This window comes from Saccopteryx bilineata, chromosome 5 (assembly GCF_036850765.1).
Source record: "Saccopteryx bilineata isolate mSacBil1 chromosome 5, mSacBil1_pri_phased_curated, whole genome shotgun sequence".
Taxonomy (NCBI): domain Eukaryota; kingdom Metazoa; phylum Chordata; class Mammalia; order Chiroptera; family Emballonuridae; genus Saccopteryx; species Saccopteryx bilineata.
This window is the reverse complement of record NC_089494.1, coordinates 10705263-10725723: the sequence shown is the minus strand read 5'-3', so window position 1 is coordinate 10725723 and position 20461 is coordinate 10705263. Positions and strand designations below refer to the sequence as shown.

The 20461-nt window shown below is 41.8% G+C and overlaps 1 protein-coding gene across 1 annotated transcript in view; it reads left to right on the top strand.

Moving 5' to 3' along the window:
• COL4A3 (collagen type IV alpha 3 chain) overlaps positions 1 to 20461 on the top strand; it is a 133982-nt gene that overhangs the window by 108136 nt on the left and 5385 nt on the right. Inside the window, exons 37-48 of the mRNA XM_066232826.1 lie at positions 168 to 307; positions 2277 to 2403; positions 3538 to 3618; positions 4011 to 4109; positions 4354 to 4401; positions 6685 to 6870; positions 7608 to 7738; positions 11051 to 11123; positions 13191 to 13262; positions 13347 to 13472; positions 14291 to 14389; positions 16675 to 16887. Of these exons, the coding sequence (XP_066088923.1) occupies positions 168 to 307; positions 2277 to 2403; positions 3538 to 3618; positions 4011 to 4109; positions 4354 to 4401; positions 6685 to 6870; positions 7608 to 7738; positions 11051 to 11123; positions 13191 to 13262; positions 13347 to 13472; positions 14291 to 14389; positions 16675 to 16887 (1395 nt within the window). The remainder of the gene's footprint in view (positions 1 to 167; positions 308 to 2276; positions 2404 to 3537; positions 3619 to 4010; positions 4110 to 4353; positions 4402 to 6684; positions 6871 to 7607; positions 7739 to 11050; positions 11124 to 13190; positions 13263 to 13346; positions 13473 to 14290; positions 14390 to 16674; positions 16888 to 20461) is intronic.

Below are 20461 nucleotides of genomic sequence, written 5' to 3'. Positions count from 1 at the left end.
CAAAATATATCCACTATGTAAAAAAATCATCCACTCTGACTACCTCATACATTAGCGATACTGACGAGTCAGTTTCCTAGGAGAAGGGTGGTTTGTGCAAAGCCAGAAGTCGAACACTTCAAGATCCCTGTGTTTACCTATTTTATTGATGTCTTTCCTGATTTCAGGGTCCAAAGGAATGAGGGGAAATTTGGGCCTCCCAGGTCTACCTGGCAGACCAGGCCTCCCAGGTATTCATGGTCTCCAAGGAGATAAGGGAGAGCCAGGTTATTCAGAAGGGACAAGGCCAGGACCGCCAGGACCAAAGGTATATAGGCCACTTAAGTATTTACATTTTGGTGGTAGAGTGAGTCCCTTCAAATATCAAGTATATGGATATATTGTGGGAAGAGAAAATTTAAAATATTGTATTTTCAGATAGTTATTTGGGGTTTTTTATAATCCTATCTTCACATCTGAGGACACCTATCACACAGCTGTCAACTTCTGAATTTATTCCCACCAGTTTCAACTCCCAAGGAATTTCTCATAATTGTTCCTGCAATTTAAGCATGCTGCCAGAAGGAGGCAGTGATAGAGAGGCTCACACAACCTGACTGGACAGTGTTTGTTTTCCCTGTGATACAAAGTAGCCATTCTGCTATGGATTTATCTTACATAGACTTATAAAAACCAATTTCCAAACCTTGTAATAAAAACATTTGACTTATTAAACTATAATAAAAGATATATAAAAAATAACTTCACAGCAAACAAAATCCTAAACTACATTTATCTTGTTTTGAAACTTTCTTTTCATTCCATTACACAGAATTTTTTCTTGTCTCGTGGTTCTCAGTGGTAGTGCTGTTAACTGGACATTGTGTTTCCAAGCCCTTGCTACTGTGCTTTACCAAGTAACAACCATGGGTTTCATTGGAGCTCAGCTGGTTTTTTAGGTTTATTTCCTCCCAACCTTTCTGTATAGATACTGCTCACAAAAATTAGGAGACATTTCAAAATGAATATGAAGTAATAAAATATCCCCTAATTTTTGTGAGCAGTAATAGTTGCAATAAGAGCCAGAGCTAGATCACTAGAATGTGATTGATAAGAGATTCCCATAATTAGGGATTTTAATATGGGATTCCATGCATCCCTTAAAGAGTCTAAGGGGACCCAAAGAAATCTTCTAATCTCCTGAAATGGAATGCACAATGAATGCAAATTTTTGTGAGGGAGTCTGTATTTTTTTAAATCAGACTTTCAAGAGCATTTGACTACAAAAAAATAAACTTTATTACTTAGGAGGCCTTTTCCCTAAGTACCTTTGTTAAAGATTTTCACCAATCATTTTTTTCAGAAATTATTGCTGAAACAACAAGAAAGAAAAATTTTAGAAGCCACACAGACCCAAGAAAATAACCCTTTATTACTAGGAGCACAAATAAATTTTTTTTTACCTTTATTTTTAGACTAGGTCCTCAGAAAACCATGGGGACACTCTTTCCATTGAGACATATTCTCAGTGAGGAATTGTTTTATACTTATAAAAACCAATTCATAAGTTTATAAGCTAATCATGAAAGAAATGTTTAGAACTATGCATTGAACACAAAAGGAACTAGCTTTACCAGGCCGGCAAATCATGGTAACAGAGTAGTATATTTTTAATCAGCTACTATGGAGATTTTGTAAGTAACCATCATAAAACTGAAGTATAGATTTACTGGTTTTGTTTTTTACATGTGATTGACGTACATTTATCTGTGTGCGTAATTATTTGTAGAACATATTATATTCATTTGGTCTATTTCTAACCCCTGAGTTAATCATCACAGTTTGAAATTACACATTTTTGTAATAATTGACTCTCTCCCATGCCCCATGAAGGCAGAGACTGTATCTATCACATATCTGTTGCACGTGGCTGCTATCATATTCTTGGTGAGAGCCAGTTTTGTGGGCAGGTGCCCCAGGTAGCCAGAGGTTGGGTGCGAAGGACTGAACACTTGATTCAATCCTCTGCTGTCGCTGGCTTGAACTGCTTTAAAAAATGTTTTCAAAGGGAGCTGAATATTCATTTTGGGCTGGGCCCCACGAAACATGTAGCCATCCTGCTCCCAGGACGGATCACAGTGCTGGCATGTCACAGATGCTCCGTGCGGACGGCTAACTAACCAACTAAAAGTAATGATGATCATAATAAATAGATGTAAACAAATATGGTTTATACTGAATTCTGATCGCATGTCCTGCTTATATGAGAATTCTAAAGGTGCTTGACTGAATTTAAGGGAGAACCAGGCCTGCCAGGTGACATGGGAAAGAAAGGGGAAAGAGGGCCACCTGGCCCCCCTGGACACCCGGGGCCTGCTGGACGTGATGGGGAACCCGGAAGTCCCGGAAGCCCCGGCCTCCCAGGTGAGCACGGGGTTTGCGACGCGGAGGGCAGGAGCGCGACCCTGAGCATGGCTCCCACCTCCTAGAGTCATCTCTGCAGACGGAAAGCCCTGTCGGCTTTTGTATGTAACTGTAGTTGTTCAGCTGTGAGCTTCAGATTCTAAGACACTAAAAGGCAGCAAATCGATGGGGAGGAGCCTCATTTACTGAGCAGCCCGTTGGTGGACTGAGGTCTAAAGGCTGTGTGCTCCCCTCCACAGAAGTCCTGAGGTACCACCTCCAGGGACTCAGCCGGAAGATGTGAAATGTTAGCTCGCTGCCCAATCTGATGATCGTTCTTGGTTTTCTACAGCTTCCATAACAAATAACACAGGCGGGGGGGGTCGTAAACAACAGAAAGTTATGTTCTCACAGCGGTTCTGGAGGCTGGAAGTTTGAGATCAGGGTCTCGGCAGGGTTGGTTTCTCCTGAAGCCTTTTTCCTTGACACAGGAAATCGGCCGCCTTCTCCCTGTGTCTGCCCTCCACATCTGTGTCCAAATGCCCTCTTCTTCCGAGGACACCAGTCATATCGGAGTAGAGTCCACCCTAGTGACCTCATTTTAACTTAATTGCTTCTTTAAAGACCCTATTCCCAAGTATAATGACATTCTGAAGTACTGGGGTTTAGAACTGCAACATACAAATTAGGAAGCCACGCAGTTCAACCCGTAACAATGGGGTGATATCTTTTCTAGCGTGTTTTAAGGTTGAACTTGGGCTTGCTTTCTTATTTGCTTATCATTCAGGTTTTGGTTTTGGTTTTGGTTTTGCTAAGCTACTGGGTGACAGCTTCAGTATATTATTAAGATAATAATATTATCTTAAAGATAACAATTAAATGATCTTTTCAAACACTGGAAGGTTCCATGGGTTTGCTGTTAATTCCCAGTGAAAGCAATAGATCAGACGAGTGGCCCCCGGGATGGCTGCATGCACACCTTTGAAAGGGACCCAGCACACCTCTGCTGTGCTTCTCTAGGGAGACAGCACCCAGGACAAGTCCCCTGGAGACCAGCGTGAGCACAGGTGGCTGTAAGAACCGGCCATTGCAGCCACTGTTCTAACCACTTGTCTCTTGGTGTTTCCTTCCCCTTCCCTCTCTCTTCCTTTGTAGGAAAGCCGGGTCCCGATGGTGACATGGGGTCTAAAGGAGTGAAAGGCTTCCCTGGACTTCTGGGACCCAAAGGCCCTCCAGGTTCCCTTCCGTTCTTTGTCTATGTCCCTTTCCGAAGGGAGGCAGGTTTCTGAATTCGAACTCACTGTTGAGCTCACCGCTGAGCTGAGCCGTGACCGCTCTTTAGAAGGCGGCGTCCACTTACTCGGACTTCAGACAAAAGTACACAAAAGTGAGGTTAGCTGATTCCACCTAATTCAAAGATCTGCCAACCTAGACATTCTGAAGTGATCATTTTCCTGTATGTATGAGTCTGTCGTTTCAGTTGTGAGTCTAGCTTCACATAACTACAGTTCTGAAAAAGTGAACACCTTACCAGAACTACACATGTGTGTCTGGCACAGTAGGCCATTGATAGGAAGTAAGTCCTCTCTTTAAATGGCTTTTTTTTTCTTTTTTTTTTTTTTTTTTAGGCCCTCCAGGATTCCCAGGAAATCCTGGACCAATGGGGATGAGAGGTAACCAAGGACAGGATGGAATTCCTGGCCCAGCAGGAGAAAAGGGAGAAACGGGTACAACTTGCTCATTACCTGGGATCCACTAGTTTTATTTCGCATGAAACAATCAGTGACACTAATTATTAATTTCACTGCTTTAGAGATTCTTCTAAAGGGTCTTGAGTGTGTTTGGGTGTGTAATAATTAAACTTCCTTCTGTTGCCAAAGTGAAATTGACTGGGTGGAATAAATAAGTTATGTCTATATAATTAAATTAATCACAGATAAAGTATTAATATGCCAAAATTACCTCTTTCAGGTTTGCTGGGGGCCTTTCCAGGCCCTAAAGGGAAACCTGGTCCTCCAGGTGAGCCGATCTGCCTTCCTGGCCCTGGGAGTTCCCATTTTCCAGGGCAGAGTCTAATTTAATATGCTTGATCTATAAACTAAACTAAACAGAGTGAATTAAAGACGTCCCAGTGGTAATGCAGGATGTTGATATTCTTCAGGGTCAAGTAAGACAAAGGGAATGAATTAGAAACTGTGATCCAATTTTGGAATTTCTTGTTATGAAATTCTTTAAAAATAGAAAAGACTTCTTATACATTTGTCTTGCTGTTGTCAGCGTGGTTTAAATGCATCACTTCCTGAGAGGACGAAAGTGGAATGGGCGGCTCTCAATGGGCCTCCCTCCCTGCTCTTCTGAGACGCAGGAATTAGGCTGATCCCTTCTGGCCTTGGTATTGTCAAAGCTCCGATTCCAACCCCCAGAGCCAGCCCGTGGTTCACGCTACTGCGCGGAAAGGGCCACCCGGTAATTCTCTTAACCTCGCAGACGTGACCACTCACTGAACGTGTCATTCAAAGCAGACACAAGACTTTTGATTGATAGGCTGCAACTCTGGATTTCTCACGCCCCAGTGTTTCCTAAGTGAAGCGAAGCAGCTTAACCTTTTCCGTTTTGTAGGGAAACCTGCCAGAAGAAACATTAGATTATTTGCAGCTTTTATTGACCCTTCGCAGCCATGGTCCCATGGCTAGGATTTTAGTAGCAAAGAGGCCCACGGCCTGGTTACTGAAAGTCACAAGAACCAGCAAGGAGTAGCCTGATGCTACTGGCAAAGTCAGGGGACATGCTTCCTCTTGGCCTCGCAGCTCACCTGTGAAAGTGGACAAAGCTGTCCTTTTCTGTTCATTTCTAGGTAATGTGATAGTCATTTTGGTTGAGCTCAATGTCCCCATGTCCCTCCCAGCTCAACCTCCTCCATTAACATAAAGGCTTTCCCAGTCTAGTTTTTTAGAATAATGGCCAAAAGGAGAGTTCCTGGTCATTTTCTTGAGCTAAGGTCACACAGTTTAACCATTTGGAAGGAGAAATTTTTAGCACTTAATTGGAAATAAAATCTGATGAAAAACGATCACATCTTAAGTGTTAAAAAAGCCTCAAAAAACTAACAGCTTAATTATGTAAGTAAATGATTATGCACCTCAGTCCCCCTAGGATAACTAAATATGGAGAAGAGTTCATTGAGACTTGAAAGGTATGAATCCTTTTAATTAGTTTATTCTCCCACATCCTAAAAAAGAAACTGATCTTAGAACAAGGAAGAATTTGAACAGACTTGGAATATACCACCCAAGTCAGCATCTTGTGGTCTCTGACCAACACAGCATTTCACAGTCTGAAGTGAGCGGAAATCATCTAAACACCTTAAATCGTGGGCATGAAGAAGCTAAAGAACAGGATAGACAAAGGGCTAGACAGTCGACAGTCATCACTTTCGTTTTCATCATCATCTCGTCTTCCCCGCGTAACAACTTCCCAGGTCCTTCCCCGTGCCACCAGCCTCCTCCTCACTCTTTCTGCTTTTCAGCAGATGTCTCCTACTTTCATGCCACTTACTACATATTTCTAGAATCACACAAAGATGGCAGAGATGAGGAAGTTTATTTTCAGCGCACATTTTCCCTTCATGAATGTCAAGTACAATCTCTTGAAGGTTCTTGAAGATGAGAAATACTACTATTTATTTTATGACTTCTGGGACTGTTCGCTGGTAAATCCACCCCTCCTGCCTCATCCTTCCCTTCTGGAGGTCTGTTTGTGTCACAGGGCAGAGGTAACCAGAGGACCAAACAGGCAACAGCTTTGTTGTTCTTTCGCCTGGATTTAGCTGGGGGACACTTGAGATGCACACGTCATGGCTGTGAAGTTTAGCTCTGTGTGCCCTAGTGAATTTCCAGTGATGGACTAATGCCATTGTAATTAAAGTTCATCGACAGAGCACATCAGACCTACGTCATGCCTTTCCATCTCCCTTTTCCATTTGTTATCTCACTGGATCTTGACAAAACCGAGCGAGGTCAGGTACTACCTTCATTTTAAAAGTAAAAATATATTCAAGTGAAGTGACTTTGCCAAGATCAAATGGCTAATCAAAAGCAGAACCGAGTCGAGACCTAAATTTCTTTTACTGGCTTCTTAAAAAAAATAAAAAAAAATAAAATAAAAAATATATATATAATAAAATAAATATATATTGAATCTTAACATGTTTAAGCAAAGCGTCTACGTTATTAGAGATAACCACAAACTATCCACCCCAGGACGGGAGCATTGCGAAAACTCATCGAACCTTTCTCTTTGCAGGAGCCAAAGGAGACAGAGGAGCCCCAGGCTTGCCCGGCCTCCCCGGCAGGAAGGGGACAGTGGGAGATATCGGGCCGCAAGGACCCACGGGAACGGCAGGATTCCCAGGGCCACCGGGTTTCCCTGGCGCAGTCATCCCTGGCCGAAAAGGAGACCAGGGTCCACCAGGCCTAAGAGGAAAGCCAGGTAGAGCGTCTACCTTTAAATAAGATAAAAGATTTGCGATAATATTTCACAGCAGAAGCTTTCCACTTGCCCCTGGTGTGACCCTGTTGCTCCTTTTCCCTTCTGGTCTCCGCCATCTTCCCACAGCCCTCACACAGGGTGCACTAAAGCTGTAGACATTGCTGGGAAAGAGGGGCCTGTTTGAAAAATTCATGAATACTGAACTAATCAGCCTAAAAGAGAGAAGCCTCCCTTCACCAGGGAGCGCCTACTATGTGTCAGGTCCTGAGCGAGGCACAGGCCCCGCCCCAACAGACCTTCCTCAGGGAGCAGCAGTTCTCACCCTGCGCCACAGGCTTCTCTGGCGTTATCTTGTTCTGTCTTTACACGGTCTCATCATACTCCCGAAGGGAAACACTGTTCGGGGTAATGGCAAGGCACAGGGTTTGTTCCTCCTTCAAAAATCACTGACAGCCCAGGCCGGGTACCTCAGTCGGTTAGAGCATCGTCCTGACACACCAAGGTTGCAGGTTCAATCCCCAGTCAGGGCACATACAAGAATCAACCAATGAATGTGTAAATAAGTAGAGCAAATCAATATTTCTCTCTCTCTCCCCCTTTTCTTATCTCTCTCTCTTTCTCTCTCTAAAAATCAATCAATAAATAAAAACATTAAAATTAAAAAAATAAAAAGACTCACTGACAAAGGCTGCCAAGCTCCCTGACTTGTAGTACTGACAGGCTCTTTGTGAATTCAGGTGAGCCTGGTCCCCCCGGACCTCCAGGGAGTCACATAAAAGGCATAAAAGGAGACAAGGGATTTATGGGCCAACCTGGCCCAAGAGGCCCACCTGGAACTGCAGGAGACAAGGGGCCACCGGGCCCTCAGGTAAGTGTGAAAAATCATTTTGAGGTCTTATATTCCTCCACATCGATTACCAGGATCAGTGGTACCAGAGGCAACAAAAATTTCCCATTTCTGATGCTTCTGTGCTGTGCACTCAATGGAAAAGAGAGTCCAGAAGGTTCAAAGAATCAAAGGATCGTAAATGTTAGACAGATTTGGCTTCTAAGAGGCCTCTGAAAGTTTGGTCCATGTGGGACCCTTCTCTATGCTATTCCTGACCTTTTCTTGTTTAGATTCTAAACAGTTCCAGTGATGGGGGCTTTAAAAGACACGTAGGAGTTTGGGATCGCTCTAGTCTACAAGACAACATGATTTTTCGGTCAATATATTTTCAAAGTTACGTGTGCTTTTCCCTCAATAGCTTTATTTTCTCCCCACAACATACTTGCCAGTGTTTGCAAATACCTGCCATTTCTTTCCAAATACAGGGTAAACAAAAGTCAGTTAATGATAATAATACAGTAATTAATAATCTTTTAAAATTAACTAATTAATTTATTTGTATTTTTCTGAAGTGAGAAGCAGAGAGGCAGAGAGACAGACTCCCACATGCGCCTGACCGGCATCCACCCGGCAAGCTCACTAGGGAGCGATGCTTGGCCCATCTGGGGTGTTGCTCCATTGCAACTGGAGCCATTCTAGTACCTGAGGTCAAGGCCATGGAGCCGTCCTCAGTGCCCAGGCCAACTTTGCTCCAGTGGAGCCTTGGCTGTGGGAGGGAAACAGAGAGAGAGGAAGGAGAGGGGGAAGGATGGAGAAGCAGATGGGTGCTTCTCCTATGTGCCCTGGTCGGGAATCGAACCTGGGACTTCCACATGCCAGGCCAACACTCTACCACTGAGCCAACCGGCCAGGGCAGTAATTAAAAAATAATACTATAATTAATAATACAAGAGTTAACTTTCACATACTAACTGCAAACCTACTTTTGCCCACCTCTGTATTTTCTCCCCCCAAAATACCTGTTGTTTTTCAAAGTCTACTTCATCTTTCATCAACCCTGCCTCTAATCTGAATATATCCTAATTTGTCAATATATCCCTTAAAAATGCAGTCCCTAGGACAAAGAGCCTCCAGGAGTAAGAAGTCGGTACTCCAGGGAGCGCCTAGCAGAGGGAACAGTCTCACTAGCCGGAACATCTCCACTTTGTAATCCAACCCGAAGCCCACGTGGGCTGCTTGCTGCCACGTCACCATACTGTTCTTGCACATTGAGCTTATGGTCAGCGAAAAGCCTACGTGCCTTTTCCTCGTGAACTGCTACTAAGTTTCTCCATTAGTGCTTGTCCTGTCTATTGTTTTTTGTTGTTGTTTTTTTTGGTTTGTTTTTTGTATTTTTCCGAAGCCAGAAACAGGGAGGTAGTCAGACAGATTCCCGCATGCGCCCGACCGGGATCCACCCGGCACACCCACCAGGGGGTGATGCTCTGCCCATCCGGGGCGTCACTCTGTTGCGACCAGAGCCACTCTAGCGCCTGAGGCAGAGGCCACAGAGCCATCCTCAGCGCCTGGGCCAACTTTGCTCCAATGGAGCTTTGGCTGCGGGAGGAGAAGAGAGAGAGAGGAAGGAGAGGGAGAGGGGTGGAGAAGCAGATGGGCACTTCTCCTGTTCCCTGGCCGGGAATCGAACCTGGGGCTCCTGCACGCCAGGCCAACGCTCTACCACTGAGCCAACCAGCCAGGGCCTGTCCTGTTTATTGTTTATTTGAGACTTAGGTGTAGAATTTTCACATGTATCTTTCTTAAATGTCATCCTGTTCGTTTAGGTTCATGCTCCCAACCTATTAATATGGCTCAGCTCTGCCTCTCACTTAACACCTCCACATCTTCCTAGCTTTCTGCTTTCTCTGTTTACGTCAGATTCTTGGGAGACTGATAAGGAGGTAGAGCTCTGTCATAGATGTTTCATCAGTGACAGGTGCTAAGGTACAGCATACGCTTGTCAGGAATCATGTTGGTTTCTTAAGAGCTCTTGGTATTTGGTTTCCAAAATCTACCTTTTAAAAACTTTTTTTATTTTGAAAAATGAGATATTGGTTCTTCATTAGTCTTAAGTATGTTTCATGATCTTCGTGATTCTTCGAAAGTAGCAAACACTGATCCTATGATCAATGATCCTATGATCACATCAAAAGTCCTTCTAAGGACACTGGGATGTGGAAAGTCTGGTTTGGAAATGTGATCTCACTTCAGTCTTCTGGGCTTCCAAGGTCTAGGCTTCTACATTTGCACTTGCAAGGTAATTAATTCAGCTGGTCTGAACTGGCTGGGTGCCTTTACCAGCTCTCTCCTTACATGGAAGAGCTCCCTCCCTACGCAAGGCTCCCTCCCGACACCTGGCCCTGCTCCCTGCTTCCTTTTGCCAGACCTCAGAAGCCTGGGGGTCCTGGATGAGACCATTCTGTTTGCTCTCCTTCCTTTGTTAACCTCTCACCACCTTATCCGAGTGATAGGACTGCTGCTTCGTTGGGTCTTCTTGCTCTGACGACAGCTGGCTCATAGGGCAGTCTTGTTGTTCTCAGCATTTTCCATGTTCCTTGTCTTTAAGTAATAACATTGTCTCCATTCATGGGGACATGGTAAGAGCAGATTTAACATACATTCTGACCTATGGCTCTTTTCGGAAGCCCGGCCCCCACCCTCACCCCCTACCTCCTACCTCCTCCTATGTCTTTGCGTGGGCATCTTGTGCCTACAGGAGTAATTAATGTCAGCCTCATAAGGAGGAAACATCTCTTCCCAGTCAGATCATTGCATCCTTGCCCAAAGTGCATGTCAGAACCACCCCGACAACCCGTCATGCTCCCATTTCTGGACACTTCTTCCGATCTGACCAGCAGAAATTGATAATTGCTGCTTAGTTAGAATGACGGTGGGTGCTACAGTTTAACAGTTTGTCTTTACAAGAATTACAAATACAGATTATAAATTTTATTCGGGCAGTCTGGTGCCTGATCTTTCTATCCAGTTGTATCTAATATTCACACAACACCCATGAGTACCAGAAGTTCTGTCTGCTCTTGGGTTTAAGATTAGTTTTGTTTTTATTTTTAACTGAAAATGCAAGTCCTAAGGAGAGGTCTAGGTGGCAGGAGTCTATAGGAGCTGAAAGGCTGGCTTGGAAGGTTAAAATGATGTCTCCTAACTTCAGCTCATTTTTGCCCAACATAGTATATCCTATTTGTTTTGAAAAAAACAAAAACAAAAAAAAAAAAAAAAAAAAAAAACAACTGCAGTGAATATTGATTTTTAAAATGTGTCTGTGGTTCTGTTCCCTTTTTATTTGGAATGTAGGGAGCACCAGGTACTCCGGGTTTGCCAGGGCTCCGAGGGGACCCTGGATTCCAAGGATTTCCAGGCATGCAAGGTACCGTTCTTGTGCACTGCTCTTTGGATGCAAATACAATGGTGGAGATTCGCATTGCAGGGCACACAAATACCGAGCTCCCACGGTCACCCAGACGACTAGGGTTAGTGCAGATAAGACCTCAGTGTCCTTGTGAAGGACCAATGGGAGGGGGCTTAGAAATTAAAACTATACCTTAAAGATGGAAACAGTAGGAAAACAGAAGAGAAGCAGTTTACAGTGGTGACCTTTGAGAGTACTGATGTGTGTAGACTGTGGAGGAGGGGGTAGAGAACTACATTAACATCAACAGTATTGCTTTGTCCATTTTACCGTGTGCATGTGTTATAATTTTTAAAAGCTGAAAATCTGAAAAAAATACTAACCAAACTGTTTGTTATTGGGGAGGATAAGCAAATTTTTATATGTAGATTTAAGTATTTATTGTTGTTGTTTTTAATGGGGCACATGTATTAAAAAAACTACTTTTTGGTTGCTGTTGTTTTATTTTTTTTTAATTTTATTGATTTTAGAGAGAGGAGAGTAAAAGAGGGGTGGGGAGTGGGAAGAATCAACTCAGAGTAGCTGTTTCCTGTATGTGCTGTGACCGGGCAAACCCAGGGTTTTGAACCGGAGACCTCAGCATTCCAGGTGGCGCTTTATCCACTGTGCCACCACAGGCCAAGCTACTTTTTGGGTTTTTAAGTTTAAAATGTTCACGCACAGAAACTTAAGCTTCAGGTTTCAGAAATCCTCCAACCTTCCATAAGGGTGCTGTGATGTTAAATGATGTGAATGTGGGATTTGTTGTCTTCACTGGTTAAGTCCTCTGGTATTGTTTTTGTATGACTGGTAATCTATTTTAGACTGTAAGATGCTACATACATGTAGCCAAAGTGAACAAAGCCACATTTTCACAAAGGAAAACTTCTTTCCAGGTCTAAGCAAGGATAAGGTGGCACACAAAGAGAGCCTTCTTAATCCTTTCCACTGACTCCACAAGTTGCAAATTAGCTAAGACTAAATCAAAGCAAGTGATTGCGAGGAGTCTCATAAGACACTGCATGGGTGACTACTGGCAGACAGCCCGGGATAAATGTGTGGCACCTGGCACTCCCCCATCTCACGGTGTGAATATCTAAGGTTTGAAAAATGACATAAAAGCCCCACTAAAGAGAGAACCATTCTGGTGAGATGGAGGGTTACTTAGAGGGGAGACTCAGAAATTAAGTTCTTTCAATATTTCCATGAAACGTTACTCTCGTGTTTCAGAATAAGACCGTCTGTCAGCTGGTATTAGGAAGTTTGCACTTTTTTTTTTAATTTAGAAAATTTTAACCCCCAAAGGGAAAAATATTTAGGCTTTTTCTGGTGTATATAGTTAAATATTAACACACTCCTCAAGTTCTGATATCAAGTGGATAATTTATAGTTTCCAGTTAACTTTTGGTAATTGTTTTTATTCTATTTCTTCTATAAAGATCATATTTAATATTAAAGTCTAAGTAAGCAGATATATCCACATTTCAAGATTTTTATAAAAATATATTTATCCAAATCAGTGGTTCTTGGTACTTTGTATTCATGTCAAAGAATGGGATAGACATCTTACCACTTTGATAGTTTACATCAAAACAGATATCTATAAGTATTTATCAGAGTTCCTAATATAATTAACTCTGGGCTGTTAGTAAAGCTAGAGCAGTAAGCTGAGAAAACAGGTAAATATGCCAACCAATATAATTTACCAGGAAATGCTAAAATAGGCTCTAAAGTCACTTCATATTCTACCTTAAATATTAAATTGGTTTCTGAACTTATATAGTAAACTCTTAGAAATTCTACCTCTTCAATGCTAAAATACAAATTCTTAATGCTTACTTCTAGAGTGTATTTTTCAGTAGGTACTAAACATGACCAACTGGATCCAAATGACATGCCAAAACCCATATGAATTACATTGTGGGCTGTCACAGAGCTAATAACCTCCAATCATAATGTCCAGTATCTCTCCTGAGACTTGGTACCCAACCTGAAGAACTAGGAAACCCATTATTCTAAGTTGAAACACCCCCCCCTTTCTTTAAGGAGAGAAGGGTAATCCAGGATTTACGGGATCTATTGGACCTCCAGGGCCAACTGGGCCGAAAGGACCACCAGGTAAATGTTATCTCCTTAGTACTGTTCTCCACGAGGAGAGGGTACCTCATCAGTGAAGCCATCTTCTTATGTTCATGTCAACAGGTGTACGTGGACCCCCTGGCACAGTTCAGATCATCTCCATCCCGGGAAGTCCAGGGCCACCAGGTCCAGCCGGAGAACCAGGGAAACAAGGAGACCCTGGGCCCCCGGGGCCACCGGGAGACCTAGGTGTGGCTCTGGCAGTGTTCACTTGGATTGCTGGGACGTGGTTGAACCGGCCAATGATGCATCACAGAAAATGTTACACATTATAGTGTTTTTTACAATCAGTTTTAGAATTGAGCTCATTTTACTCTTGACCAGCAAATGTAAGACCTCTCAAATATTTTGGAAGCTGTTGCACATAACCTTATAAATTTGAGCAAATGCACTTCAGAGAAGTTTTTTTATTATTATTGAGGTAAAATATATCTGTCTTCTCTGACAACTATTAGTTTTAGAGCTCTAATTGTTTGCCTGAACAAACCAGACTTCTATGTACTGATACTTTCACTTTGTACAGTGTTTGGAAAAGTATTAAGTACAAATGTATGCTTAATAGTATGAAAGATTTTCAAAATATTGGTGTATAAAACTTTGAACTAAGCCCTTTATATAGGTTTAACATATTGTAAGTCTTCTGAATGGAATTAGGTTCTCAGTTTGCTTGAATCACTGGGAGATGACATATTACTTTGATCAATATAAGGGCATAGTGAATTCTGGAACAGCGTAAATCAAAATGGCAACATAGTTTTACAAAGCTGTGCTTCATATACTCCTAGTTCATTTTTAAGGGTTTTTATTCCCCCGGGGAACTAGGGTATAACACCGTAGATGAACAACTGTTACACTTTGCCCGGGTTTGGAGTCCACTCAAGGTGCAGAACTTTCACTGCTCAAACAGGTCAGTCCCAGATCAACTGGGACAGCACACCACCCTGCCTTTTATCCTGTGTGAACTATTAAGTACAATGTTGGGGGTGTTTTTGTTTCTCTTTGTGTAGGACCCTGTGGGCCAAGAGGTAAACCAGGCATGGACGGGAAACCAGGAACTCCTGGACCGATCGGAGAAAAAGGCAGCAAAGGCTGTAAAGGAGAGCAAGGTAAGCGGCTGGCTGGCTTCTTCTCCTTCATGAAGTAAGGCTGCTCCAACAGAGAGAAGCCTTGTTTGAGCACGTGACCACAGCAGCAGTCTCGGTCCCGCAGTTTGTGTTGTTCAGGTTAGACTGAAATCCAGCAGCAAAATGTTCATTTGGAAGATGAAAAATCAAGTGATTGGAATACATCGTTCTTCCTGCCTCCTAACTGGGCAGATATACTCCAGATTCTTCACCTCAGGACAAACAGCCCTAAGAAAGCACTAATTTTATTTTCAGAAAGGCCAGTATTGTTTTTAATTTGTAAGAGTGCTTAGTTAATATCTACTTATAGGCGTGATATACAAGTAGAGAAATATTATACATATTTTGATATAAATAGAAGAACTCAGTATCCTTACTTAGGAAAGCTACTTTTAATTATGCCATTTTTAAATACAACTCAACAACTCCTGTGTATCTTGACAAAAAGGCCTCTTAAATATTTTAACCTGAACATGTTACATGTTCACCTGGATCAAAATTTACCTTCTGCAGAAGTTTCAAAAGCACGTCCTAAAAACACCTAGAGGTCTAAATCCTTTTTAGGATTGCTGACTTTGTTAAAATAAGAAAAAATTCTGCATGTGATTTCCCTATTTACTGATATATGCCCACATCTACTATAATAAAACTGGAAAGCCTAGAGAAATAAAATCTTTAAAAATTCAAATATAATGCTAATATCAATTTCATAATCACTCATAATTTACTATTGTCATGACATACCCTAATATTTATTTGATTTTCCTTCAAATATGTTCCTCAAAGTGGTAAAAAGATAAAATAAAATAAAAATCTTCCTAACAATCTATTCATTTAAAAAACTGTATTGGCCAAGTCAGTGTTTCAGAATGGGACCACAGCCAGAGAAAGGTACTTCAATGCAGATTGTACTGAGAATGATTAGCAAGTAGATCTAGTCCATGCTAACGCTGTAAGGCGCCTCAGAAGAAGGCGAAAGGGATCTCAGACTCAAACAGCGTTAGTCTAACCTTGGAGCCTTGGCTTGCCTTGGAAATGCAGAGTACCCTTGGGTCACGTTTACTTGCATAATGGCTCAGAGCTTCTGTCACACCAAGCTAATCCCTGCCCAGTTCCTGTGCAGACCTGAGGGGACCGTCTGCTTGCAGTCAGTTGTAGCTGCTGTGAAACAGGAGGGTACGAGGAACAGTGAAGACACCTTCCCACCTGGCATACTAAAAACATGGCAATTGAGACTCAAGCAAGATGACTCGATAGAATCTGGATAGGGCCTATTTTTTATTTCAAAGAATGAGACAAAGACACAGAAGGTAGGAATGGGCAGGGAGATTGCAAAAACAAAACAAAACATACTACTGAGGCTTTAACAAATCCTTGTGGAAAGCAGACTTACAATCGGGGCTAGTAAGGTACTGCCGGACGCCATGGCATGGTTGTTTATGGGGAACACGATCTCCCTTGACTTGGCAGACCAAAATTCCAAGTCTCTACATGTCCTTGGAACGTTAAAGAACCATCACCCAAGTTAAGCTGGGGTGGGAGTCAGGGTGCAATGGCAGTGGAAACAGATCTGGGAGGGGGGCAGGAAGGGGAGCCTGTGCCATTATTATAATTAGGTTATTTGATGAAGAAAGGGAGGAAGGATAAAAAGAACAGGTCACTGGTCCTTGTTTAGAAAGTGACAAATGTGTATTAATTAGCCTATTCCAACTGCAAAGAAAATACAAAGTAAAAAACGTACCTTGGTTTTAACCTCATAAAAATAAACTTACACAACAAAAAAAGGTCTTCTGTTCTTATTTGCCTGATTGATCAAAAACTTTCTTGAAGTTTGCACCTTTAAAAGAAATGTCAATGATTGCCATGTTTATTGAATTTATGAAAAGCCCATGTAGTTTTTCTTCTTGAACAGATTTTTAAAATTCTCTCTCTATATATGATTTCTTGTTCCCCTACTTGTAGGACCCATTCATTTATGCTTAAAAGATGTACATAAGACCTACCAGAGGCAGACCACTGTGCTGGGGGTCACGGAAATACAAAGGTGGCCAGATCTCAAAAAATTCATCTTAAGACACAAATATCTGTAACAGGCATTGTGTGTCATTAGTTAAGTATTTGGTAATATTGTTTGGACATTTTACAAGCCACTGTTCTTTGTGACTCCTTTCTACATTTGGGGCTGTTCGTATATAAATATTTAAATTAGTATTGGGAATAAGTTTGAGGTTGTTCGTGTTGCAACATACCATGCATGTTTCTTGAAGGACCACCTGGATTCGATGGACCACCAGGTTTGAAGGGCAAACCTGGCGACACGGGACCTCCTGCCACCAGGACAATGACGAGAGGCTTTATTTTCACCCGGCATAGTCAGACCACAGCAATCCCTTCCTGTCCAGAAGGAACAAAGCCGCTCTATAGTGGGTTTTCTCTTCTTTTTGTACAAGGAAATGAACAAGCTCATGGACAAGACTTGGGTAATGTTCCAGTCCCGGTCACTTATCCCAAATACAGAGTGTACATTTTTACAGTACTTCTCACTGAGGTATAAACAACCTTCGGTATCTTACACTATTTTAGAGAGTAAACAAACCATTGGCCTCATGCCTCATTTTTATTCTAGAATGTAAGCTTTTTAAATTATAGTTGACATACATTGTATTAGTTTCAAGTATACAACATGAAAATGCAGTTATATACCTTACAGTGATCAACACAAAAAGTCCAGTCAGTCACCATGTAGTTATTGTGATACTGTTCCCTATGCACTACTTTATATCCTCCTGACTTATGTTACAACTATAAGTGTGTACCTCTTGATCCCCTTCAACGTTCTTACCATACCCCAACTGCTCAACCCTCTAGAAACTGTCCATTTTTCTGTATCTAGAAGTCTGTCTATTCATGTTTCATTTTTTTAGATTCCAAACATAAGTGAAATGAGTGTTTGTCTTACTCTAACTTTTTTCACTTAGCACAGTGCCCTCTAGCTCTATCCATATTGTCACAAATGGCAAGATTTAATTCTTTTTCATGGCTTCATGTTCTAGTGGTTTTTTTTCCACTTCTTTATTTGTCTACTGTCGAACACCTAGGTTGCTTCCATATCTTGACCACAGTAAATAATGTAGCAGTGAATATAAGGGTGCATATATCTTCTGGGATTAGTTTTGTTTTCTTTAAATAAACACCTAGAAGTTTAATTGCTGGGTCCTCCTCTGTCTCTTAGCATTGCCTTTGTTTTAAAGTCTATTTTGTCTGATACAAGTATTGCTATCCCAGATTCTTTTTTTTTTTTTTTCCATTTTCAAGAAGTATCTTTCCTATCTCTTTCCTTTCCATCTATATGTCTTTAAATCTGGAGTCTCATGTAGGTAGCATATGTGAAGGTCCTGTTTTTATATCCATTCAGTCACCCGGGGGTTTTCAGTGGAGCAATTAGTCCTAATTTACATTTACGTAACTGTTAATAGATATGTGCTTATTGCCATTTTAATTGAAGACTTATAAATGGTTGGTCTATTAATTCTGCCTTTACTAGTGATATTTGTTTTTCTTTCATATATTTTCTTATTTCTAGTTTTGAGCTTTTCTTTTCCACTTAAAAAATTACATTTAACATTTCTTGTAATGCCAGTTTACTGGTGATGAACTAATTTAGCTTTCGCTTGCCTGTGAAAATCTTGATCTCTCCTTCAATTCTGAATGATAACCTTGCTAGGTAAAGTATTCTCAGTTGTAGCTTTTTTTCTTTCATCATGTTAAATATATTGTGCCATCCCATCTGGCCTGCCAAGTTTCTGTTGAAAAATCAGCTGAAAGTCTTATGGGCATTCTCTTGTATGTAACTAGTTGTTTTCCTCTTGCCACTTTTAAAATTCTCTTTATCTTTCTTAACAATTTAACTATAAAGTGTCTTAGAGTGGGTCTCTTTTGACTCATCTTGTTTGGGACTCTTTCTGCTTCCTGGATTTGAGTATCTGTTTCCTTTACCAGGTTAGGGAAGTTTTCAGCCATTATTTCTTCAAATAGGTTTTCTGTCCCTTTCTTTCTCTCTTCCCCTTCTGGGATCCCTATTATTCAAATGTTGGTACGCTTGATGTTATCACAAAGGGACCTTATGTTATCCTCAATCTTTTTAATTCTTTTTCCTTCTTGATCTTCCCATTGGGCATTTTCCACTATCCTGTCTTCCTGATTGCTGATCCTTTCTTCTGTGTCATCTGATTTAATGATTTCTTCCAGTGTATTTTTATATCAGTTGTTAAATTCTCCGGTTCTGATAGCGCCTTTCCTATCATTTTTATCTCTTTAAGTTGCTCACTGAATTTATTCATTTGTTCACAGATTTCAATAAGCTTCTTTATGACTGTTGATTTGAACTCTTCATCTGGTAGCTTACTTCAGTTTCATTTAGTTCTTTTCGGTGGTTTTGTCCTGTTTTTTTCTCTGTAACATTTTCTTTTCTCTCATTTTACCTGTTTGTTTCTAAGAATTAGGTAGGCTAAAATTCCTGGTCTTGAAAAAGTGGCCTTATTTAAGAAGTGTCCTGTGGGGCCTGGTGGTGGAATCCCCCTTGTCAACCAGAGTCAGGTGTTCCAGATGTGTTCCCTGGGTGGACTAGTGTAGCCTCCTGTTGTGTCTGGGCCACAATTTCTATGGTTACACTGGCAGGTGAGGCCTGGACACAACTATCACAGGCTCACTGGTGTGTGCTAGTGCCGACTAAGGCCACCCACTGGGTGTGGCAAAACAAGAGTCACTTTGGAGGGGTGCTAGCCTGACTGGGTCCTCAGGGAAATGCCAAGGTGGAGTGAACAGTGTTAGCAAGGTTAATAAGAGTTTCAGACATGATGCCTGCCAGTGTCAGACCAGCTAGATTATAGAAGGGGGGGGGGCAGCACACACCAGCACCTCTCAGGAGAAAGTTCAAACAAACCCCTGTCCCTCCAGCACACACCCTAAAATGAGCTCGTGTATCACCCTGTGTGACCTAGGTACTTTCCAAACTGCTGTCCCTGCCCCAGGACTCAGAAAATACCATTATTTCCCCATGGATAAAACGCACCTGCATATAAAGATGCACCTTAATTTAGGGGCCCGAAATTTGAAAAAAAAAAAAAATGTATTACATAAAGTTACTGAACTCGTTTTATTCATCATAAAATTCATACAACTCCTCATCACTGTCAAAACTCGCATCCATTAGCTTGTCCTCATCTGTGTCTGATGATGAATCGATTTCATATATTACCTCATCCTCAGTTACATCTATGGCATTTGAAATGCCACACTTCTTAAATGACTTGACAACGATCTCAATCTTGATATTATCCCAGGATCTTTTCACCCAGGTACAAATTTCTCCTATAGTTGGTTCCTTCACTCTTCCTGCTGGTGTCAAACTGTCCCCAGAAGACTTCATCCATTGGTTCCATTCATCTCTCATGGCAGCTCTAAAGGGTTTGTTAATGCTGACAAGAGGTTGGAGCTGGGTTGTCAAGCGTCCAGGTATGATGGCAAGTTCTGTTTTTTGCTCTGCAGCAATCTTCTTTGTGTTTTTTGTTATGTGTGCCCTGAACTGATCAAGCACCAACAGAGCAGGTTTACATAAGAGCCCACCTGGTCTCCTTCTCCAGACTTCCTCAAACCAGATCTTCATCCCATCCTGATCCATCCAACCCTTGTCATGAATGTGAATAATCACTCCTTGAGGAATGTCTTCTTTTGGCATTGTTTTGCATTTGAAAATCAGCATAGGAGGCAGCTTGGTTCCATCAGCACAACAAGCTAGAACAACTGTATAGTGGCTCTTTTCATGTCCACTTGTCTTCACAGTTACAGTTGTCACCCCGTTATCAACAGTTCTGTTACTTGGGACATCAAATTGAAGGGGGACTTCATCCATATTTGCAATCTGTCCCAACTCAAACTGATGTGTCTTCCAACATTCAATGACAAAACGATGAAATTCAAGGACCTTCTGCTCATAGTTTTCAGGCATCTTTTCGGCAAGTCTGGTGCGTGTACGCATGCTTAGTCCATTCCGTT